This window comes from Pipra filicauda, unplaced genomic scaffold (assembly GCF_003945595.2).
Source record: "Pipra filicauda isolate LSUMZ 115617 unplaced genomic scaffold, ASM394559v2 scaffold33_size4404698_pilon, whole genome shotgun sequence".
NCBI classification, from domain to species: Eukaryota; Metazoa; Chordata; class Aves; order Passeriformes; family Pipridae; genus Pipra; species Pipra filicauda.
The window spans coordinates 1,375,517-1,401,056 of record NW_024104465.1 but is presented as its reverse complement, the minus strand read 5'-3'; the positions used below and the strand labels follow the sequence as shown (position 1 = coordinate 1,401,056).

The 25,540-nt window shown below is 42.9% G+C and overlaps 1 protein-coding gene across 3 annotated transcripts in view; it reads right to left on the bottom strand.

The window, feature by feature from the left end:
• The window catches only part of LOC113984375 (sodium/glucose cotransporter 1), a 39,875-nt gene that overhangs the window by 13,683 nt on the left and 652 nt on the right, over nucleotides 1-25,540 (bottom strand). The window contains exons 2-4 of one of the 3 annotated variants that reach the window (XM_039384122.1): nucleotides 13,865-13,989; nucleotides 10,147-10,218; nucleotides 2,249-2,353 (exon numbers count right to left, since the gene is read on the bottom strand). In XM_039384122.1, coding sequence (XP_039240056.1) covers nucleotides 2,249-2,353; nucleotides 10,147-10,215 — 174 coding nt within the window. In that variant the 5' untranslated portion in view covers nucleotides 10,216-10,218; nucleotides 13,865-13,989. Of the gene's footprint in view, nucleotides 1-2,248; nucleotides 2,354-10,146; nucleotides 10,219-12,276; nucleotides 12,364-13,864; nucleotides 13,999-25,540 lie in introns of those variants that run through there. The other 2 variants (XM_027714375.2, XM_027714374.2) reach the window with 2 other exon arrangements.

Genomic DNA, 25,540 nt, shown 5'->3' with positions numbered 1-25,540 from the left:
TGGAGACCATTGAATCCACATTAACCCGGGTATTGCAGGGGGGTGAGCGAGGATCTGCTCTGTCCTTTGATTTACAGTTGAAAATTTGGGAATAAAATCTAAGCTAAAAGCTTTGTAAGGTATAATGCAGCCTGGATTGTAACATATTTTCTAGAAAAACAGCTGATTTCTGCTCACAGGATTGCCCTCCACTATCAAAACACCACTCCACCAATGGCACCAGACTGTCCCAGCCCTCTTCAGAGCAAGCCCAGGGAGCCTGGTTTAACAAGGGTTAAAAGGCAACCAGCCCACAGGATTACTATTCTGGGAAATATTTAGGAAGGTGAAGCCTGATACCTGGGACCTATTTGCAGCATCTCGATCCCAGAGCCACTAATGCAGGAACTTTCCCACTCCCAGTCAGCTCTGCTGCACTGCTGTGTCCCAACACCTGCAAATGGAGGTACTGTGGAGAGCAGCACTTCTTCTGATCATTATTTTGATCAGGGTCTCTGTGAGATGGACTGTTTTACAACAGTCTCATACACTGTACAGGATGCACCACCTGCAATTTGTAAAATGTTTTGTATGTCCACACTCCCATTTAATGACATATTTTGTGTTACCATGTGTGTTCTGTGAACTACAGATCTTCCAGGATTGCAGTGCCACAGTTTGCTGATGTAAATGGCTAGAATGCTCTCTGATAAACAGCTGTGCATATGTAAATTGATAAGTACAGAACAAATTCCTGCTGTCAGAACTGCACTCAGTGTTTATTCTGCCCACAGGGCTTAGAAGGCCTTTTAACTGTACCTTTTAAATTCTGCCCCTAGATAAAAACCATAAGATGGACAAGAAATACCTGGTTGGCTTCTGCTGTCATACTGATACAAATTAGAAATAATTTCAGTGGAACACAAGGATGGTAACAGTCAAACTTAGGAGTACTTTCAAGAGGAGAATCAGGTTATACAGTGAAGAGCAATACTTCCCCCCTGTCTGTGAACCTGCCCAGCACTCCCACTGTGTCACAAGTCAGGAATATGCAGAGTCTGCTCAAACACACACATGTACTGTTGCTGCTTCCTAAACAACAACTGTTGTACCCCATGTATTGATATGAGCACAGAAGGAATCTCCCAGGAGATTAAGTGTTAGAGGGAGAGATGTCTGGAAAAGGATATGGGCCCTAGAGATTTGTGTTCTGTTTTGTTTTGCTTTGTTTTGGTAGAAGAAGAAGGAAAATCAGGTCTGTTACAAGCCTAATACAATCAAAAAGAGAAAGCTGACAGATTAACTGTGCACATCTCATACAGTTTATTTTAGGCTTTATCCTTCTCCTTAAACATCTATATCATACCAGTACTTGAGTATTTCCAACAACCATCTCCTTGCTAAGGAACACAAGCCAAACCCCTCAGGCTGGTGTGATTCTTTCACTGCTTAGAATTAAATGCAAGGGAAGTATCGACCTGTGTAGGCTCATTAAATCCTTTGTGTCACAGCCTAATCCCTTCCCCGAAGGTGAATTAAGCAGAACAAGGACATTATTACCCACACCCACAGAGCCTGAGAATACAAGGAAATGGGCTGAAGTAGCTGCTGTGAATCCCTGTGCCCCTGCAGTTAACACTGCCCCTGGTACTCCAGGCAGCTCATTTAAAGTCAGCTTGGACACCTCTACCCTGTAGTGCAACCCTGAGAAAAACACACATGTAATTAGAAAAGGAGAGAGTAAAGAGGAAAAGGTTTTTGGAAAGCAGGTGCTTGTGAGGGATGCCCAAAATTTCTTAATAGCCTGTGAAGAAATCAAAGCCCCTTCAACAACTCCTACATAGCAAAATGCAGTAAAAATTATCGTGGATTACAAACCTGATAAACTCTTCCCAGTATCCTGGAGTCTGAAAGGGTTCTTCATAAATAGAATCATAGAATCATGGACTTAAATCATAGAATCAAAATACTTGAGAAGAAATCAAAACATATGCACAGAGAAGAGAACCCACTGATTTATTTGGTTCAAATGCTCTCCAAAAAGCCTCATCCAACAGAAAAGAGTCATCTTTTTCCAGTGGCTTGGACAAGGTCCAAGGAGGACAGGCTAAACAGTAGATTATATTGGCTCTTGCAGGTCTGTGCAGAAAACAAGTGTTGCCAAGCACAAACTCTGACAGTGTTAAATTATTGGGCAATGTTATTTTGGATAAGCTCTGCAGATAATGCTCACGTCCCAAATACATCCACTCACATAGATGGCACTTACATTCCATTCGTAGCCTCCGATGGCAATCCCGCTAGCTGCTGCTGTTCCTGCTATGCCCACAAAGTGCCCGCTGCCAATGTTGCTGGCAAACAGAGAAGCACCAATCTGCAAACAGAAAGAACAATAGTTGGCTCCTAGGTCCTGTTATGGTAACTTTAAAAAAAAAATCTTCATTTGGCACTTTGAACTCTTGCCTATCCGTGGACAGAAGGTGATGATGAGAATGGCTGACAACCAACTTCCCTGACAACTTTCAAGATTTCCACTTACTGTCCCCCTGAAACCTGGGACTCCAGCCATCATATACATCTACAACAGTGAGAAAAAATGGGATGTTGCATGAAACATCTTCCAGTTGAGTCCAAAAGGGTATTACACCAATACTTGCAGAACTTGTCTAATTGACATTTGGATGATACCCAGACAATCAAGGGAGAAGACTGTGATCTGTCTTGTTCCAGGAGGACAAGACAAGTGCATTCCCCCCATCAAACTGGTTTCATATTGTGCAGTCTGTGGATCTAAACATGCCACCAGGGAGAGCTGTATTGGTTCACTTTTAGCCAAAAGATATTCGATTACTGAATTAAATTCTGAAAGCTGCATGGCAGAAATACCTGCTGAGAAAGTGCTCCTGGAAGTTACAACCAACTGCAAATCAAGGAATTATATTTAAGAAGTGCTGGATCTCTAAGACCCCCAATTATTTCACTGATCAAACAAACAGAACAGTGGGAAGAACACGGGAACTGATGAACAGGGAGAGATTAAAACAAGGAAAGGTTCCTGCTGGATTACAGACAGGCAGGAGCCATTCACAAAGATCTAATTCTTAATTAAGTAGCTGAAACAATAGAAAAGATGAAAAGGAATGAGCTTCATTTCCTCAAAATGAAAACATTAAAGGCAGCAGAAATACCCAGCGATGATTTACAGGGTCAAGTGCTGAAGGATGGCAGGGTGAGAACTTGAGCATGAAAAGAGGCTGGATTGGGTATGGTGGGCAGAGGACATGGGAGCAGCTCCGAGATGAAAAGATGCGAGGGAACATTTTTTTATTCATTTTTATTTTTGCCTTACGTCCTCTGAAAGCCACCAAAAAAAAAAAAAGAAAAAGAAAAAGAAACAGAGTTAAAAAGAAAAGAAAACCTTGCAGAAAGTAGGCAAGAGAACCTCTGTGACCAGCTTCTAATGCTCTCATTTGAATCATGGAATATCCCGAGTGGGAAGGGACCCCCGAGGATCATCCAGACCAACTCCTGGCCCTGCACAGGACACTCCAATAATCCCACCCTGTTCCTGAGGGCGTTGTCCAAACACTCCTGGAGCTCTGGCAGCCTTGGGGCCGTGCCCACTGCCCTGGGGAGCCTGTTCAGTGCCAACCACCCTCTGGGGGAAGAACCTTCTCCTGAGATCCAACCTGACCCTGCCCTGACACAGCTCCAGCCGTTCCCTCCTGTCCTATGCAGTTCTCCCATGTTGCAAGATTCCAAGGTGCTTAAAAATGTTTTTTTAGATGTATGAACACAGGACCTGCATCCAGCACATTCTCCTTATGTAATTGCCAAGTACAGGTAGTTAGAATGGAGTAATTTTACAAAAGGGAGAAGTATTCCTTGTCTCCACCTCACTGGGAGATTTTTAGGGTCAGAAAATACATATAAAAGAAACAGTCTGCAGGTCTGCAGCGGCTGCAGTGAGTGCTTTGAGCAGCAGCAAATATTACATCAATGTTTCTGAGAGCACAGGAATGATGACCTGAGTTTCAGAAGGATAAAGGATTTCATCATAGAAATCCAACTCTGAAGAGCAGATTTATTCTACAGAGCTGTGCCACAGCCAGAAATAGAAACCATGCTCTTCAACTCCCAATCCTGATCTCTAATAACAAATAGATTATCCTCCCCCGTTGAATATATGCAACATACAATTACAATTCAGAGGATTCCACTCGTTCCACTTTCTTCTCCTTTCCTCAGTTTGATCCCCTGGTTTCTTCTAGTCTTTTTGCAGAAATGCTGTTCTTTTGCTGTCATGGGAAATTTATGTCTCTAAGTTCACTTGGTTCTGGATTTGGGGTTTTATACATATTTCTAGAAGCCACTTGTGCCCTACAGGACTGTAACCAGTTTGTCATATGACATATTTCTACAGGAATGATAAGTGTTGCAACAAACATTGGCAAACAAGAGACCTCTGTCTCTTCTAACCTCTTTGTGACAGCAACAGTGTTTTCCCAGCAATGATGGTGAAGAAACAAATACCATTTATACCAAGCATTAGCACTGTTGTCCAGTGCTTTCCTTGGAGATGAATAATTAAACTTAAATCTAGGTTACTAGAAATGCAATCACCAGAAAATATTAACCACATTAATCTCTGAATTTATTTAATGTGTTCCCTCTCCTGTTTCAAAAGCTTAAAATGCAGGCAGATCCAAGGAACAAAGGCAGCTAATGAAGAACATTAAGAACTGACAGTCAGAAGCTTTGGCTGAGTGCCTGAAAGCCCAGGACACACGGTAGGACACACTGATGATGCTGTGTTCCCAACTTTGCCCAAAGTACAATTGTAGTGAAAGAAAAATACAAACCCAAACCAAAGCAATGCAAAATTACAAACATATTTAGGGCCAGTGCAAGAACAAAACAATGGGAATGCAGATCCCACCTTCACTATCCACATTTTCCTCTCTGAATTAGGGAACATCCAGTGCAGCAGAACTGGAAGATCAACACATCCTAATAATGGGTGCAATTTAAAAAGTGTTTTTAGTCATGTATACATGGAAAGGAGGAACGTGGCTTCATAGCTGGGAAAATGCAGGTTACCCTTAAAGCTGCAGTGTGGTCACAGCAGGAGGAGCGTTGGCCAAACACCCTCACACCCCATGAGCTGCTGATGCCAGAGGGGACCGAGAAATTTCCCATCTGCCATATTTTAAGGATGAGAGAAGAAGGTAGATGGGCTCTGGGCCTGAGCTGTCTCACTGAAGAACTTACTGCTGAGGTATTTCTGTGCTGGAAAGGCTGATTGCTGGAATTCTTGATTTGCCACTGGTAGATGCTGCTGCACACCTAAAGAACCCTGGGCTGAAACTGGGGAATGGCAGTGGGAAACAACCTTCTGGCAGTGTTATCTGTTCTCAGTGAATGTGTTAGTGAATTGATTTTAAAGACAGATCTAGGAGGAAGAGTAAAGAAGAAAGCTGATTGAAAGAAACAAAAGCTGCTAAGAGGGAGAGAGGACAAAACACTGAACTAACCTGAGGCAAACGTGGAACATTAACTCTTTTAAAATATATTAAGAGGTCAGGTTTTAACAAGAGCACTCTGTTCAGGAGAAGTGCCAGCACCCTGAGGCAGATGATGATCACCGTGTTTTTTCATGTTATTCATTAACTGTTTCACCTTGCTCTCCTCATTAACTTGAGGATGCACTGACATCCTGGCACTCACTGTTCCAAACCCTGTGCAAGTCAGCGATGGCTGCAGTGACAGTGGGCACAATTTCCACCCTATGGATTCTCTCCCTCCCAGGACCTGCCAGTACATCTCCTCTGGCCCAGTGTCTGCCCTCCTGGTAGAAGGTGTTAGCTCAGTATCCAGCCCTTTTCCCACTGATCCCAAGCTCCCTGTGGCCTTTAGGCCGTCACAGAGAACAGCAGGGGCTCCTCCTCATCGAGGGTCACCTGCAGAAGCTGCTTCTCAAATCCCTCTTCCCTGACACATTTCTCATTCCCTGGATCGAGAACTACTCCTTGACACTGTTAATGCTTTTCTTTTACTCACAACTCTTCCCTACAACATGTGACTTTACTCTGATACAAAGACATAGTTTTTGGGGTCACCCTCAGCCACTTTGGAAAAATCAGTACAATGCTACAATGAAATATTACTGCCACACTTCTGAGGCTCTGAGACCCAAAGAAGGAAGTGTAGGGGTTTACTCTGCTTTCCCAATTAATCTGTAAATTCTATGCATTGCAGTTTTGCCCAGCTAACCCCATTTATACACTTCCCAACTCACTAAGGCAGGGGGTGGATACACAACACACATCAAAAGGGTCTCTGTGTTCCAACAAGTCTGATGGCTCTTGGAACAGTACAGGCACAACCAGGTTGATCTGATGCCTTCCCACCTTCATTCTCTGAGACAGGAACACCTCCCAGCAAGCTGGAAAATTCTGATGGATTCTACAGAAATCAGTTTCACTGAAGTTTTCCAAAGCTTTGCTTGGTGTATTATTCTTTTTACCCTGAAAACTATTGATTACACACTTTTTTTTTTTTGCATGGAACTTGACAAAATAAGTTAATTTCTCATTCTGCTTTACCTAAGAAAAGGAAATACAACACAATGGAGTTGTCATTGCTGGTCCCTTGTAGGTGTGTCAGATTCAGCAAGTGGGGAAAATTCTGAGAATATGTAAAACTTAGCTGGCTCCAGAGATCAGAGAAATCATACCCATGGTCAGTTCTGATGGTCAGGGAGATAAGCCATGCAGAACTGAAGCAAAAATCTACTGGGTTTTTTTTCCCTAATTCTTATCTGTCTCACAAAGATCAACAGGTACGTGACAACAAATGAGCTGAGTTACATTTCTGTTTGAAGTGTGGTATGTCCTTGACCTGCATCCTTCCTGCCTACCATCCAGCAAATCTTCCTAACCACAGCTGGCCTTCAGATGCCCAGCAGATACTCTTTGTCCTATTACCACTCATGCCTCAGGAACTGAGGCATAGAAGGTAACCCATAATTTTGTGCAGACAGCTCTGTCTGCAAAACTACAGAACCTGAAGGAAAAAATCCCAAAGCGGGAAAGCTTCCAAAGAGGATGTTGGAATTTTCAGTTGAGCATGACAGGCTGATAATCCTGCAAGAGTGGCTCCTACCAATGCTGACTGTTCTCCAGGAATGGATACTTCATTTCCTGCAGTGGCAGCAAGTATTTGGCTCACCCCAACTCCTTCCCCTGGCAAAGGGAGCTCAAATTGGGTTGGCAAGGCCCCCTGCTACAAAACTGTCACTTGCCCTGAGCTTCCCTGTGTCTTTTTGGGAAAAGCAGAGCTGGTTAAGAGGATTTAAAGAGCCATATGAGTCTTTCCCGAAGATATTTCCCTCAAAGCCCAAGAGATCAAAACCAGTTTCTTGAAGATTCTTCTCTCAGTTTCTGTAAAAAGACTGTGGAAAGGGCACAGCATTTCTTGCCATTATGATTAATCAACGACAGATTTCAATTTCTGGTAATCTGTGAGAATGTAATTGTACAACTTTAACCCTAATGAACTACTGGAACTACTGAGTTGGCTCATCCACGGCACAAGGGCAGTGATTTCAGTGAACTGCCACAGAAGTGACCTATCACCTCAGCAGAACAGCCAGAAATCATCTGTGGGCTTGGTTCTGCAAAATACCGAACAATCTTCATGGGCTCTGTGGAGCAGAACAACAGAGCCAAGGCAGGACAGATTTGGCCCAGGATTAGTGTCTTGCTCCTACTTTATACCTTGAGAAATTAAATCATACAACAATTTGCCAGTGACAGACAAACATGTAAAATCCATACTAGAAGTGGGAGTAACCTCTAGCCTTGGTTACCAGGGTCTCCTCCTATCTACTAAATCACAGCTATTATATCATTTCAGTGAACAGAAGAGAATCCCTTTCCAAATTGTCAGTAAGAGATCCTAATACACTGCAAATGAGCCTCTTCCCCTGTGGGGTCAGAAAACTCATTTGTGGGTGCCCTGCAGAGCACAGAACAGAGCACAAGTGCTGAAAAATACAATTAGTGTGAGGGAATTAAATTTATAACAAGTTTGTGGAAGGATTTTCTTTTCTTCATTTTTCTCTGTTCCAGAAAGCAATGACATGACAAGGGTCATTATCCTGAAATGGCAGGGGAGAAACCCCACAAACAAGAGTCCTCTTGCAAAACAACTCCCCCACCCCAACTGTGGGAATGTGCTGGGGTTATCAGGAACCACTCCAGGTCAGCCCTGACGTGGCACAAATGAGAAGTCAAGGCACAAAAGTAAAACATCACACTCAGCTCTGGCTGTGGCAGAACTAAGATCACATCTCTGACTGAACTTTCTATACTTTCATTGCTTTCCTTGTCCTTTCAGCCCAGTTTGCACTGGGTGCTGGACATCCCATCTGCCTGCTAACCTGTGGGAATTGGTGTTTTGGAATCTCTTTTGATCCAAGGGAAACTTTCCACGGTGGTGCTGCTGACATAGTATTTAGTTTGAGGGTTTGGAGTACTTGCTGTTTGTTTATTTTGAGTGATACAAGGAAGAAGAGCAAGAAAGGTTTATTTTTATGGCACAGGAAGACACTCCTGGCATTCCAAAGGGAAGGATCGAAGGGGAGATCCAGGACTCCAGTGGAGACCAGCACTTTGTCCATGCTGAGCTCAGAGCTTGGGAAGGGGTGATCCCTGTTAGCTTCCCTCTGGAGGGAGGGAGCTTGCTGGATCTCTTGGGTTTGTGCTGGCAGAGGACTCCTGCCAGATAATCTCCCCCAGGCCTCAGGGCAATCATTAGGAGTTCTCAGTGTCACTGCAGCAAGACACAAATCTTCTATGGTGAGTCTTTCCTGCCTTGCTGCTTCCACCCTCATTTACATCTGCACAAAAGGATATTCATGTTCCCCCTGACAGGCAGACAGGATTGCACAAGGTTCAAACCAGCCCACTGATTTAACTGACAGTTAAGCAAAGTAATCTGGGTTTTTTTTCTCTACTTCTAGAATTATGGGGTTTATCTTAAAATAACTTGGAAACTTTCTCTGTCTTCAGTCTTACAATAGGACCTGAATTTTCTTAGATCTACTACAACAAATGAGGAAACCTTTTACTGTCATTGACCTTTAATCCTTTCATGTCCCTAAAGAGAGCAGCTCTCTGAAGCACAAGACTGAAAGGTGTGTAGGCATTTCTGCAGCCTACTTTAAGACAATTCCTAAATCCTAAATTTTTAGACAACAAATATTTACTCTCACTGTCCTGGTCCTGTAAATGAGTCAATGTGAGAAAAGTCTTAACCCACAAGTCTTAATGAAGTGAAAAAAACATTTATTGAGAGTGAATGCAAGATCAGGAATGTTGTGGAATTCTATTCAAGCAAATGGAAGCATGTACAACACAAGTAATACAGGAAAATGCACATTTGTCTAAGTTTTCTGCTTTTCTAATGAGTTACATTAAAAAGACTGTATGGTCTGGAAAAAATAGATAATTGTTTCTAATATAATTTCTGCTAGAGGCCTGATGGATGGCTAGAAACACTTTGTGTCTGTGACTCCTCTATCTTGGAAGATAATACAGAGCCACAGAAGACAAACAATGTAAGTCAAAGATAATCTTTAAATAAATTTAAACCATATTTTACCAATAACGTATCAGAATATTTCCAGGATTTTCTCCTTGCATAGAACAGCAGTTGTTATCAAAAGTGGAAACAATAGAGCAACAAAAGGGAAAATTTCAGTAAATTAATTCCTCTCTGGGATAACCTCAAAATGAGCCAGCTTCTTTGAGTGCAGTGAAAGTAATAGATTCACAATATTAAAAAGTTTTAAAGTGGGCTGAAAGGCAAAGAACTGGACTTGTCTGCATTGACATTACCAATGTATCAGTGTTCAAACAAAGGGGTCACATAACCAAGACAAGCTCAGAGCAACTGTCCCCAACACTTTTCCCTGCCTATCCAGTGGCTGAGGTTGTGCAGTTTGTCCTGTGTCACCATGGCTGGAGAAAGAGTTGGGTTTGTATCTTCACAACAAAGCCACCACAGTCTCAACAGCACTGTGGAGACACTTAATATCTAAGGACTAGAGTCCTTATGGATAAGACTTATACATAATGTTATAGTCCAATTTACAGCACTCACCGGCCACCAAATCATGCTCCGTCCTGCCAGGAAAAACCCTCCCACCGTCCCTCGGTTGCTGGAGTACATAGCCTGGAAAACAAGGAAGGGAGAGAGTTTTAATCATATTTTAAGTGTAATAGGCACCATACACAGACTAAAGAACAAACAGCTCAAATGAAGGGATAAAAAATACACAGGGAGGGTAAAGTGAAAGGGCGACTAAAAAGAACAACTTTATGATGAAGGAAATAATGAACAATGATTCTTTTACCTAGGTCTACAATAACCACTCAAGCTTCATTGCTTCACCTTTCATATAGTGTGAAACATTAAAATAAAATGAAATTTCACCAAAAAAAAAAGATCACTCAAATAAAAGCTCATATGAACTATTAATTGGGGTGAAACACCTTTGAATTCAGGCATCAAAAAAGACTGTAAGGTGCAAGTTTATTAAGAGAAACTGTGCAGCTTTTTTAACTCAATACTATCCAGCCCCTACATATATCTGTTTTCTTGTTATGATATCAGCACTGTGCCTGCTTCTCTCTGAAGTTCCAAAAAAAGAAGCCAGCTAAAATTTCCTTTTCAGAAACTCATTTTGTATTTGTCAAGGGATGGGCCTTAGAGGGAAGCTTCCTCCAATTTTTGTTAATGACCCTGAGGCATTATTTACTGGATTCCCATTGTCTCCTCTGATGTACTTTGAACAGGTGAATAAGAAAAAAAGACTTGGAAAAATTAGCCAGACCTTTTCTTCTGATGCTGAAGAAAGAAAGTAAATATGATAGTTCTACATTTAATTACACACAGCAACTAAATAAGCATTTGTCCAATAAAGAGGGCATTGTGGCTGGAAAGAAACAGTTCCAGGGATTAACTCAGCACACATTGGCCTGAGAAGCCACAGATCAGCCCTTTATTGTCACAGACCTTTAATATAAAGTTCAACTACAGCAACTGCCAGACTTCATAGTAAAGACCCAGCTCCCTCCTGCCAGATCTCGAGGTGTTCTGCTGGACTGGGGATTCAGATTTTTTGCTATTTTGGCCTTTGCTACCATGGTGGAGAGGCAAAGAAAAGGTTGTGTCCATTCTGTGCAGATCCTAAATTTTTGGTGCTCTTCAAAACATTGCCAGGCTACTAGAAAGGGAGGTTTGCTCTGCAGCTGACTTCTCTGCACTGTGAAATGTTCTTGGGATGCTCCTGGAAAGTAGAGGATTCCTGAGGGGCAATGCCTCCTCTCCACTGGTTAATGGTCAAGTGTTCAGGTGACCAGGAGAGTTTGCCCCAAGGAAAATGGAATTCAGTGACATTCCACTGGTCATGCCTTTGTAGCTCAGAGTATTGGCCCATTCTCTTCAAAACCTTCAGCTCTGGGGTCACACCCCTGGGATGGGCCCTGCCTCTCTCCCCTGGCTGTTTGGGATGAGGCTCCAAGCTGCCCTCACACACCGGGCACCGCAGGCTGAGGGCAGGAGGCACCACAGTGCTTGGATCACGAGCAGACAGGCACTGCCAGCACTTCCCACCCCTGAAACTCTTCCTGCCTCACACTTTCAGTGGCACTGCACCCTGGAGTCAAGGATCTGATGGCAAGAAACAGCCACAGCAATGCTTCCCTCAAATGGCACCTACAACCTGGACTCATCCCTTCCTTTGCCCTCCCCATCTGTGACAGTCACAGAGTTACTGTCACATTCAGAGTTACAGTCACACCACCTCACTGCCCTTTCCTCTCCCTGCAACTCCCCCTCCTCACCATTTCCTCTGGCATCCCCTCACACCACCAGTTCTCCCGGCAGTCCCAGTGCTCCGTGGTGCCAAACCCCATCTCTGCCCTCCAGCCTGTTTCTCCCAGGGACCCTGGCTGGCCTTGTCTTTACTGATCACAGTTCTCAGCCCCATCCCACACAAACCTCATTACCTCACCTTTCCCACTAGTCCCATTCATCCACCTAAAGGGATGCCTCCCTGCGTTACCAGCTCCTCTACAGCAAATAAATACCCACATTTTGCCCACTATGCACTTGCTAACTCAATTAAGCACCAAAATCTTTATGCAATTATACATTTTCATTTACTGACCCATCTTCCCAACATTGTACTCATTAAGTAAACCCAAATAAAATAAAATCCCAACGTACCCATAGTCCCACTGCCAGAACTAACAAAAAATAGATGACAATAATAGAGATGTCTGCAGCATTGTTGATCTTTACGGTGGATTCCATCCTGGCTGCTCCTCTGGCTTTCTTCTTCTTTCTCTCCTTATGTGCTTCTTGCAGAGTTCAGGTTAATGATGAACTGCTGTCATTCCCTACACCTTATATAATATATAACTTCAGATTCACTTGTCTCCCATGGGACACAAATTGAAGCTGCTGCTTTTCCCTGGACAACAACTCCTTCCCAAATAGTGTTCCTGTAACAGGTGCTGCAGATTTCAGAGTTCAGCACTCCTGCTGAAGGTGCTCGTGGTTTTAACATCCACGAGCAGATGTCAGAGAAGGAATGACAGGGAAAGGAGTGGCTTGGCAGCAATAAACCTGCATATTTACCTCGCTGTGGGTGAGGACTTTTTTTTTTTTTTAAGTGGTTGTACCTGTAAATCTAGTCACGGAAGATGTAGTTCTTTTAGATGATGATGGTAAGCAATTACCTGTGAGGAGTGACCTGACACCTGGGGAAAACCCAGGGGTCCAGGATCTGGGACAGCCTCTGTGTCACCTCTCAACTCAGCACATTACTCAATGGAGAAACAGCCCTGCGTTTCTGGGAAGGAGACAACTTGAATCTGCTCACACTGCTCCCATGGATACAGGTAAAGATGCTTGTGAACACCAGACTTGGACCCAGGAGCTTACTGGGCTTCCATGCTTCCATGCTTTTTAGACCATGGTGTTGTCGGTTCTCTATTGTAGCCACTCAGCTTCACGTTTGAATAAGTTCAAAGTTCATCAGAGCTTGGGTCTGCTCTCCCTTTATTTGCTCCTCTTCAGAATTAAGCTAAGCAAAACACCCAGTCACAAAGATGTGGAACACACTGATTACAGACAGATCCTCACAGCTCTGAGTAAGGGAGCTTCCCCAAAGGATGCCTGTGATCCTCTGAGCTGGAGGAGGCCAGAGAAATCCAGGATATTTAAAACAGTAGATAGAGGTGCCAGGCACATTTCTGGGCTCTGGGGATACCTGAGAGTCCCATTCTCTGCTTGATCCTGGGGAATCATTATTCATTTACAGCTGCCTAGGCTGCCTTTTGGGAGTAAAACATGACCCTGAAGTTACACTGAGCAGAACAAGCAGTCCAGGACATGGGAAGCACAGCAGGTCTGGCTGATCTTGCAGGTGTTGTTTCCTCAGGAGATGAAATCGAGGTCTGGCTCTGTTGGTTTGCAATGATTTTTTCCTGGGTAAACTACCCTTTGGTAATTGTGGCTAAGAAAGGCAGTAAAGAAGCTATAATACAGTGATTACTTATAAGAATAAAATTAAAATCTCTTCTATTGTTTGAGTACCTATACTCTTATAAAACATTGCTATCCTCTGATAGTTTAGGGATCTCCCCCAAAACACATTCTTCGTTTTGTCCTGCAGGACTGTGAAATGTTAGCTTAAAGTCCCAACAGAGAAAAAATTAACCCTGGAAGCTGCTGAGCATCCAAAATTCCCGTTAGCTGCGACCTTTCCTGCTGTGTATTTCAGTGGAAAATAAAAGACTTATTTACTAACCTTAATTATCAGGAAAGAGTTTGCCTAAGATAGGCTGCAGATGGCACTTCTTTACAGAGGTTGACGCAGGGGTCCTTGCAACTCACAAAAAGTTTGGTTTTCGTGGATTCCATTTCTGTGTCAGGCTACAGAGGCAAAGCAAAGAAAACATTAGTCAGGAACTGTGTTCTCAGCAAAAGAGAGCTCAGAGGCTGAGAAACACCTCAGCCTCCTGTCCACCCCTCCTGCTGGAACCACACCAACGAGATTCCAAGGTTTGAAACAGTAATGGAGAATCAATGTCTATAAGATAATAATCACACAATTCCTATCTTTCTGTACAGTGGACACAAACTTAATTGTGCTCTATTTCTGTAGGCCACAAACACAAACCAAGCATCATCTACCAGACTGTCAGAAGAAGAGGCAGCTTTGTCAAGGCTCTGAATATCTCATCTCCACATCCTTTTATCCACAGCCCAGAGAGAAATCTGGAAGCTTTGTACTGGGAGGTTGTTGGTGTATCCAGTGATTCACTTCATGAATTCAGTGCACACAAAAGGTCTCTGAAAGGTCAGCCTTTCAGATTTGAAAAAGGTTGAATTTTCCTTTGTGTTAAAGCTTTCAAAGATAAGCAGGAGTAAAGCTCCTGATGTGATGAGTGAACGTGGCATGGACACAATGACACCTCTCCTTCTCACACACAGCCAGCAATGTGCTTTGGGGGCTGCTCTCAGCAGCCTGAAAGGTCTGTTCAAGCAGGTTTAGGGTTCCAACACTAGACAAATTGACAGATAATTTGATACATTGAGGAAATGTCTCTCCTCTTCCCTGTGAGCCGAGATTTTAATGGGAGTGAGAAAACCAATTAATTTAAGTAGCATAACACAGTGACTCTGATCCATGCCTATAATGACTGCTCCCCTCTGGATTGGGCCTGATGACATTCAGCTTATCAGGAACATGTCTGTTCATACCTGAATAGACAAAACAGGGAATGGACTGGGGCACAGATAGCTACAGACCAGTGAGTAACTGGTTCAAAATCCCACCCCAGACTGGGATGGAGCCCAAAGAGAATAATGTCCTGGCTCTGCACTCCCACTGTGTAACCGCAGGGCTGACGGGGCACAGGGCAGGTAGCTCCTCATGATCTAACAAAAATGAACACTTTCAGGACTAATTTTCTGATTAGTATCTCTACAGGACCAGGCAGAGGCTGCAATTGCTCTGTTGTCATTAGAAAATGGAACTGTAGCACAGAAAATTACAGAATTACTGCCACTTAGGCAGGTGTCTGACAAAACTGTGTGTAGGTCTTCCTCCTGAGGAGGGCAAATGATAAAGCAAAGAGGAAAACAAACAAACTACAAAGAGAAAGATGCATCAGCATGCAAAGTGCCTCCCACTGAGGAACTCCTCTAATCTTTTCTCTGGCATCCCTCCAAACTTCTTGATAAAGCAAGCAGAGTTCTTTTTCAGGTGCTCTTCAGAAATGCTAATTTAAACAGTATCCTTTGTACAATTAATAAAAGACAAAACCAGACAAAAATCTGCAGTTATTTTTCTTGCAGAAGGCCACATACTTTGTTAGTAAATTCTCTACCCTCCTTTTATGGTTTCTTAGCCATGTAATATGAACTTGGAAAAGAGCTCATATTTGCAAGTGGACAAAATATAAGTTCAAAGGCTCTCAGCACAGTTTTCCTAAAATGGTTCTAATAATAGAAAGTGGCAGTTAGAGCAGGAGACAAGAGGATTGTTAACACCTTGTGTTTGATGCCACAAGTCCTTTTTCTGCAATCTTGATTAAGTGAGCAAAACTTGGGTCTAATTAGAAGATTTAGTCACAGAAGGAGGATAAAAATGTGGAAAACTAAATCATGGAATCAACTGAAGAGGAACTACTAAAAGGAAAAAAGATCCAAAGTCCAGTAAGTATGATGTAGGTAGAAGAAAAAAAATCAGTAGGAAAACAGGTGCCTTCCTAAAATGTTATCAGATAGAAAGCAAGGTCACTCCATTCTTATTCACTAAGAGGATCAGATTAAGAAACGTGAACAGAACCACATATTTATCAAGAGACTAAAGAGATAACAAAAATGAACACTTTCAGGACTAATTTTCTGATTAGTATCTCTACAGAGGAGAAATATCAGAGGACATAAAAAGAAAGGTCGATATGCAGATAGACCAACAGAAGTGAAGCAAGGAAATTTATTCACTTCTTCAGCAAGTGATTAAATTATCTCTGTGTGATCACTAAAATCACTCAGCCCTGAAGCATCTCAGCATTGCCACTGTTATACAAACAACAGTCTCAGGACTGTGTTCTTCATATGGGATAGGCCAAGACAGCAAATAATTTAATTTATTTCTGTTTTATTAGGGTTTTATTAATTCTTATAATTCAGGAGATTAATAGGGGAGGACTAATGGCAATAGATGGGTTTGAATTTCCACTGGCACAAAAAAGTTGAAGAGTAGATTAAAAATTACTCCCCAGAACCAGTGCAGACTGTCACCAGGTTTAGCCACCTGACAGTGGGGCAGATTGTTCCCCACAAGCAACTTCTTAATTGAGTAGCATTCTCATTAAAACAGAACTACGATTATTGTCTCATAAAAAATAGGCTAAGTAGCACTCATTATTTCTTATTCTCATGATCTAATCCATCATACTTTGTATATGTTAGAGGCTTGCTAATCCCTCTTGGGAGTTTCCTACTTTTCCCCTAAAACAATGTGTCCAGAAAAATATCTTTTAGAGATGGATACTAAGGGATGCTGATCTGCCAGTTCTGCTATAGCTACAACTAAATAATGGAAGGAATTATCCAGATGCATAAATATCATCACAACTCTCCCAAATATTGTTGCCACTCGTGTTTTAGAAATGCTTTAGGGAAAAGAGTATCTCCACTGCATAAAATGCAGGAGAGAAATGCACAGGAGATGAGCTGCTGATGCCCCTTCCACTGAAATAATTCTCCAGTTTTTCAGGTGACCCAGTGAACACCTCAGTTGCTCATGTTCTATTTCCTCAAAATCAATGTAATCCCTCAGGAACAAGGGATAGCCTCAGCCCTTGTGGGTATGTTTTCATTGCCCTACAGCAACAAGCAGCAACAAATACATTATTATTATTTATTGTATCTGACAGGTTAATTTGATTAAAGAAATCTAAGTGGAGGAGGGAAAAGATCATAATCTGCTAATGTAATAGCCTAATAAAAATGTCCAATTTGCTCTACAGAGTCCCAGGGGCTCTTCAGTTAAGCCTATTGTTTGTACAGTGCTTGGCTGGAAAATTAAACGAGGACAAAATCTGAATAATACTGTACAAAACACAATATGAAGCTTCTTGAAAATGAGAGAAAACAGAAAACATTGTTGGAGAGAACCCAGGGGAAACATTCTTTAAGGAATCTGGGCTGAAAGAGATCATATTCATATTTGGCATAAACGCTCTTCGCTGTTGGAGAATAAATTGGTCAGAAAGGGAATAGTGAAACACAGGAACCTCTGGTCAGATAAAAGGGAAAAGAATTGCCTGCAAATCCCTACTTGGGGGAAGGAAAAACTAACAAACAAACAAAAACCCCCAACCAACAACAAAAAAGATCATACACGGATCACAGTTGGGAAAATAATGAGAGAATTGGAAATAACGAACATGAAGAGTGTAAAAAATATACCAATATTTTCTGAAAACAAAAAATATCAGTAAATTACCAGATACATTTGTGCAGAGGTATCTCCCCCAAAATCAGTGTGAGGCAGTCTCTGGATAGATTTTGTTAGTTTCTAGGAAGTTGCACATATCTAGAAGGATTTATAAGTCACAGAGCTCTGAGATGAACAGTTTTATCCATTAGATCTGTGTTGTTTCAGTCGGTGGGACACTTGTTTACCAGTGCATGTGCTGTATTTCCAGGAGGTTTCCCCACGGGTGTCAGACCATGGGGACAAGAGCAGGGATGCCACTTGAAGGGTGTGGGTGTTTCTGGGACTGTGGCTGGGGCACAGGCCGGTCACTCACATTCTGAGCTGAGTGTTTGCTGCCAGCAGCACATCAAAAACCCCCCGCTCCTTCCTTACAGGTGCTGTGAGCTCTGTTTCCTCACGTCGTGATGTAAGAGCTAAACAACACAGACAAACTGATAATTAAACATAAGACTCTTTACAGGAAGGAAACTCTTGCAAATGTCCACAGCTCTCGTTAAAACAAATCAGCTCTCCCAGTTTTGGCACTGCTAAATGCCCCCTGTCCACGGGCTGCTGATGGTTCAGAGGTCACGTTTCAAACTGTGCTGGGGGCGCTTTGCATTTGAAGCGGGGCCTAAAGCAGAGGAGCAGGCAAGGAGCCATCAGCATTCCCAGAGTTATCACCACCTGCCCATCCTTGTTACAGGGGCACAGAGGGTGATTGCTGCCTAAGAATGCACAAGAGGGAAAATATTCAGGAATAAACTGCTTCAAAAGCTGCATCTTTCCTGTTATCTGTCAAGTCCAAACCCCCAGGAGGCCCGACTAACTGGAAGAGCAGGTATTCCCCAAACCAGGTGCTCCCCAAACCACTACAGAACTAGGGAATACAGGGGATGAGAGTGGTACTCAGTTATGGATCCTCTCCATCAGAAGAAATGTTCTTCAGGAAGAAAACCTCCTGGAGCTGTTTTGTGCATTCCTGCCATCCCAGGATTAGCATAAAGCAACTAAAAAAGTCAGCATTGTAACCCTCTTTCTTTCTTTTCAGTGGTGTCAGGCTCCTGCTCCAAGATTTGATACAAAATTATTGTTTCTACCAAACCCAGTCATTAGAGGAATATTTTTCATTCATCCAGTCCACAGCACAATGTGTAGCTGCAATCCAGAATACACATTTACATTCATATAGCAAATTATTCAGCTCAACAATATTAAATGAAACACTGACACATCCATGTACAGGACAATGATACCAATACTGAAAGGAGGGGAGAGAAGCCTAATAGCACTTTTAGCAGCAGGACATATCAACTCCACCTATTTTTCAAGGAGTACTGCTAAAAGGAAAAGCTCCTGTGGGCTGGGAGAGCTGCTGACAGCCTGTTTAACTGTCAGGAAGTTCAGGGCCCAGCAGGATCTGTCATGGATACATGGAATAGGGCAGAACTACATCCAACTTGTTCAGCAGCTACGTTCACTCCGGTACTTACACCTGCAAGAATAATTCCTATGCTTTTCCCACACACAGTAACACAACAGTATGTAAAATCCATGTGTGCTCATCTATCAGGAACAAGGAACAGGGAATAAAGCTTTGGGCAGCCTAGCAGACACTACAGAGTGTGAATGTGAAGGGGTGGTAACTGGGCAAGGAGACAAACACTGATGACAGGTTCTCTGTCCCTGTGCACAGAGAGAAGGCTGAGCTCTGCACTGCCTGGACTTTCACAATCCTGCAGGTGTGGGACTGCTGTGATTCAGCTGCAGCTGCACAGTGCAGTACACTGTGTTTAAGAAGGGTGTGTAAAATTTGGAACATTTTTCAGCATCAGTTAAGAAGCTTCATATCATCAGGACATTCCTTATTGGAAACTGTGTTGAGGACTGTAAGACTTAGCTGTGTAGATCAGGGTTGCCCCAGGTAAGAATGCAGTTTCCATCTATCCAGACAGAGGGAATACATAACACTGGAATACAAGCTAACAATCTACTCTCAGAGATTAGTCCTGGAATAGCAAAAATCTCTTCAAACTCCTCAAATGTGGTCGATCCCCCTTTAAGCTCATGCAAAAGAAGTGTAAATGTCCTGGGGAGATCATGTGAAGATCACAGATAGAATGGGATAGTCACATTCCAGAATACTCCAGGTGTAGCCCAGAGGGACAGTTAAGAATCCGAACTTCCATTTGTGCTCACAGATAAAATCTGATCTGATTACTTTAGAGAGCAAGCAAACCACACATTTATTAAAAAAAAAAAGATGACTACACCAATTAGGCCCTTTCAGTTGTCAGAGAAGTAGCACTGTGTGTTTGTTGGAAAATTGTGGATTTGTAACTTGTTGGAATTCTTTCCAAATCCTGAAACGTTCATTTTTACATTATATTGCCACTTTGAGAAATCCTAAGAGATTTCCTATGTATCAGTGACAGGAGTTTCCATAAGAAAGCTGAGTCTCCAAACTAGGAAACACATGAAAAGCTGTTTTTACACCTTCATTCATTAGAAATGACCTCACTTGACTGAAATAGTATTTAAATTGTACTTTCTCCAAGGAGATCACAAGGGGCAGAGAATAGTAATCGTTCTTGTACAATCACAGGACACCAAAGTGATTTATGGTGGCTATCATTTTACTACTCGTTAATGATTCCTTAAGAGTCCAGACAATTGGCAATAATAGAAAGGAGACTCATTTGACCGTGTAAGACTTTTCCTCATGATCAGAGGCTTCAGTGAATCCAACACGGGGCCTCAGACCAGTCAGAACTGAGGTGACCCTTAAGGGCAAATCACTGTTAAATAACATCCAGCAGGACATACTTGTTCAACATTCTGGGGACAGGAAGGGACAACCTTCACTGGCAGAGGTAACAACAGTAAAGCCAACTCCCTAAAGGTACAGGCAGGAACCTGCTACTAACACCTGTGCACCCACAACAATGGGCCAAGAAACTTCCACATGCCTGGTGTCACCTCCCAGGTTGTGGTGGCAGGTTTTAAGTCCCAAACCACTTGAAAATAGAGCAGTGGCAGGCCCAGGTTTCAAGGCTTCCCTTCTCACTGCTCAGTGCCTGCTCCATGCTGGTTGCTGCTTTGCCAAGTAAGCATTGGGGTCCCCACCAATAACAGAAGTGTTGTCTCCCCCATTCCAAAATCCTGGAATCCAAATACTCATTCCAAATCCACAACCTGGTAGTTTCAGTGCATTTGCAGAACAATTCTGTACTTTGGACCAAGACACTGTTTAGATGGACAAGTTAAAGCCCTTCAGGTTTGATTTGCGTGACTTGTCAGCATCTGAAAAACAACTGACAGTGTGTAGCATCCCACCCTAAAGGGTAAGGGAGCACCCATCCCTTTCCATCTGTTCCACTGCCCCTTCTGCCCCTTTCTCTCTCCTAGATGTATTCTGTGGGGAGCAGCAAGGTGTACCCAGAGCAAAGGCTGCCTGCCTGCAGCTCTGCTGCCAGCTTCCAATGGGAGTGGCCTGGAGAACAGTTCTTTGGCACTTCAGGCTGCTTTTTGCTGCAGCAAAAAGTGTTTGAATGGAGATCAAAAATGGGACAGGAGCCAGGCACTCAAGAAGCACAAGTGTCCTCATGGTAGCTCAGTGGTTTTCCTGACATTGAACCTGGAAAAAGCTTATACCAAAGAATAAGTTTCTCCACAAACTTCCACACTATACAATTGTCCTGATTTCTTACTTTACAGAGGAAAAGACATGGATATCAGGACACAGATAATTTGAGGACATCCTTTTGTACACCAACAGCACAAGTACTGCAATGGCAGTGTCTCTGTGAGGGCTGAGGGCACCCAGGGCTGCACCAGCAGAGCACAGGCAGCAGCCAGGGCAGGGAACTCTGCTCGTCCTCGTGAGGCAGCACCTTGGACACTGTGTCCCACCTGGAGCCTTTCATCACCAAATGGATGTTGGTAAGAGAGAGAGCACAGTGAAGTGCTGCACCATGTGGCATGTGAGGAGAGGCTGAGGGACTGGGTGTGTTTAGCCTCAAGAAGAGAAGGTTTGGGAGAAGAAACCAACTGTCATCATTCAATACCTACAGGGCAGTTACACGGAGGAGAGCCACTGTTCTCAGAAGTAACAGTGCAAGGGCAAGAAGCAATGGCACAGATTGTGGCAGGAGAAAGTGTGAGTGGATATACAAGGGACAAAATACAGTGTAAGTGCTTAAGCCCTGAAATAGGTTGCCTAGAAAGACAGAGATCTCTGTTCTTTGAGGTTTTCAAAATCTCATTGGAGCAATCTGATCTAACTTTGAAGGCAGCCCTGCCCTTCATGGTCTCTGGAGGCCCATTTCAAACTAAATTATGTTATCTGGAGATCTCTGACATGTTTCCTTTTCTTCAAAGTCCCCCTTGGTGCACAGGCTGTTTGACAAGCCCATCTCTGCATTCGGGTGTGCTGTCACAGCTCACAAATCAAGAGTTTTGACGCACGTTCTCACGATTACACCACTAAAAAAGTCAATAGTGTCATATACTCGTTTTTTACTAGTCACTCACTGCCAAATCCTTGAGGTTGTTATCAGGCAAAGTCCCATAAAACCCTGGAGAAAGCAGAGTGTACTTCAGTGCCACACTAATCAGAACAGAAACTGCACGTGAGCTGAAAGCACATCAGGGCTGTGGGGGCAAAGTCTGGGAGCTCCTCACTCTTTGGTTCCTACACAGACCTCTCAGGAGCTGCAGGGGAGGTGCCCAAATAAAGTCTGAGCAAAGCTGGCAATGGACTTCACCAAGTGACTGTAACTGGTTTATTACACTGAACTGTCAGAGATGACTTGGAGCCCGAGGCTACATGTCCCAGGAGTGCACCAGCCTTACCCCACTGCAGCAAATTCAGCACTTCTTTCAGACAGCAGTGTTAATTGTCCTCTTTAACACAGGGAGGATGGTTCAAAATCAGTGGAATGGATGAGAATAAAGGGCAGGAATGGACAGAGAATAAAGGGCAGGAATGGACAGAGAATAAAGGGCAGGAATGGCCCTGACTTCCCTTTCACTCCTTGATCCCAAAGCTGAACACAGGTGACTGCAAGGTACCAACAATAACTCAGGTCAGCCTGACCTGACTGTCTGTGGCCCTGGACAGCACAGGAGTGTCAACTAACAGTTTAGACCTGCCAAAAATTGAGCCCCCTTCACTTCCCTCCTCTTTTTTTTGTTTTTTTGCTAGAAGTACTCCCGAGAATACAAGCACAGTGAAATTTTGACAAAAAGCATCTGTGTAGCTGCAGTGGATTCTTCACAAGAAGTTTCCAGGTGCTTTGCAATATTAGTATGACAAAAAGTAACGAATCCAGTGTAATTCCTAAAGAAGAGAAGGATGAAGAAGAAGAAAAGAGCTTCTAGATTTTAAGAGCAAATTGAGATTGACCTAAACAAAAAAATACAAAATGCCATCTATAACCACAATTTGTGTTAAACTCATTGTGAGTTAGCTAATTGTAATGGAATATTCATAACAGAAAATCCAGAGAAGTGAAATTTAAAATTACTAAGATATTAAAACTGAAGCCAGTGGAAAATACTTCATCATTTCCTTTTCCCGCTCCTAATTTTTATTTTCATATTCCAAACAGACCTCTTGGAAAATGTAGGCCTGATCTTTCTCTGCTTGGCAAAGGCTTGCCTTTACTGTGATTCACAGTAACACGAGTAGGATAAACAGGTGCTCAGTGGATGATCAACACAAGAGAAGAAAACAAAGCCTGTCCTGCATTCCCATTACTGTGGCACACTTAGAGCTCAGTGAACTGCAATCCCTTGTTTCCCATTCTCATTTCCCAGTTGTGTCATTCCCATTAGGTGGAGACTGCAAGGCTATTTCATGTTGGGTTCATGGCACTAATGGAGAAAGGAGATGTTAATAGCTAAAATTTGGTTTTTATGAATTATGTTCCTAGGGCTTAATGGCTTATGTTTCCTTGGCAACAAACACATTATGTGCTTTTTAATAAGGTTTGCACATGAGCTGTGTACAGGACCAGGCCAGAGATCTTGGCTGATAAGGTTTCTGAAACATTATGGATTCAGGGGACTGGATCTACCCTTTGACAGAGTGAGGACCACACTGGCAGAAGAGCAAGAGCCTTCCCTAGTCTTTACAGAACTGCTCCAACTGCAGTCTCCCAGTTTCAGTATCTGTAAGGTTCAGGCTTTATTCATACAAAGACCATCCTCACTTATTTTACATCAGTAAATTTCATTAACTTCCTGGTTATCTACTTAAATATTCTACAATGAAAAAAAGCAGGGTGATATCCCAGAAATTAAATTTGTCCAGTAAGGCTGCACTGTGGCTTACCCTGAAGAAATCCTGGAGAAAAAAGAAAAAGTTTATTTTATATTTTTCTACGGAACAACTTGTTACAGGAAACAGGCTGCAGTCTTTTTAAGAACTTCAGCATGCTTTGGGAAACCTTCTCAAGATCACAAGAGGGTGTCCCACATCCACAGAAAAGAAATCCTAAACTACACTAACTATAATGATGAAAAAACAGATTTCTGATGAATATGCACAGGCACAGGTGACTCCTGTGACTGAAGTCAGCACAGATCATGACGGTGCCACTCTGAGGTGCCTTTAACATTCTGGTTTACTACAAATATCAAAGCTCTGTGCACAACTCTGAAAAGGTTTTACTGATGGGAGATGAAGGCTGCTGGTCACAAAAGGATGTGGATTTTACCTCTTGAACAGACACTGACCAGAAACACTCATTGTTTGTACTGTTTGGAAAATACTGACAACCAAATCACTTCACTAACTGGGCAGTGACTCCGTGTATTTCTAGACTTTCAGCTTGAATGAAAGTGAAAGGCAGAGAATTCCACTTTTTTATCATACACAATCCAATGCCTTCTGATTGTGTTATAGATTCCAGAAAAGCCTCATTCTACAAAGAGTTCACCTCACTCAAAGATGTTCACACCAAGTTTGGGTTTCCACACAATCACTGTTTGTTCACCCACACAAAATGAAGGGTTTTTTATCAAAAGGATATTGGAATACTCTGTGGAACAAGGCATGCATTTGGAAAGAAAGAAGCATGGAAGAACTGTGCAACTCCCCAGAAAACTAAACTTATGGTTATAAAGAAGAAAAAACCAGCAAACAAACCTTGTGCCAACACTGGTCTTCAGCAGGGACTGAAGGTGGGAAATGATGCTGAAAAGGTCCTTTTTTTTTTTTTTTTTTGCTTATCATGTCCATAGAAACAAGAAACATAATTAACACCATGTAAATCACTGCTGGCTCCAATCTTCCTACCACTGTAAAAACAGCAACAGGCAAAAGGGAGTGGAACACTGAACCTCTAACACAAGGTGCCAGGTAATTAACTTGTTTATATCCTTACACTCTGATGCAAGTAGTAAAGAGTACAACCACGTGATCCATAAGCACCTGAAAACATCTACTGACACTCATCCATGCAGTCCTCAGAGTTAAGGGAGGCTGACAACCATTGGCATCGGGACCAAAAATATCAGGAAAGAGAGCTCTGCAGAGTTAGAAGTAGCTTCTGCATCTCCCCTGCCAGCCTCACACATAATAACCACATCCCATTAACTAAGGTGAAGTTAAGCCTGACTTAACAGCCAGCTTAGACAGACTCCTGGGCTTCTGAGTTCCCCCATGAGTCAGGGGGAGGACAGGAACAGAAGGGTGTTAATGAGCTGCTGCGTGGTGAGAGTCAGGCTTATCCTACCAGTGCCGCCTCTAGAGCTTCTATGGAAAGCAAGCAGATGGAATTTGCAGGGCTCCAAAATCTACAACATGAGCAGAGAAACCCTAATGCAGTTCTAAAGACATCCGCTGGCACGACATGGAGAGGCATGAAAATAAAAATGAAGTTGTTTTTTGTGCTATAAAACTGCAGAGGTTCTCTGGGTCCTGCTGAACACAGCTCACTGACAGTCCTGAAATGTTCCTCAGAGGAGATAGCACAGATCCTT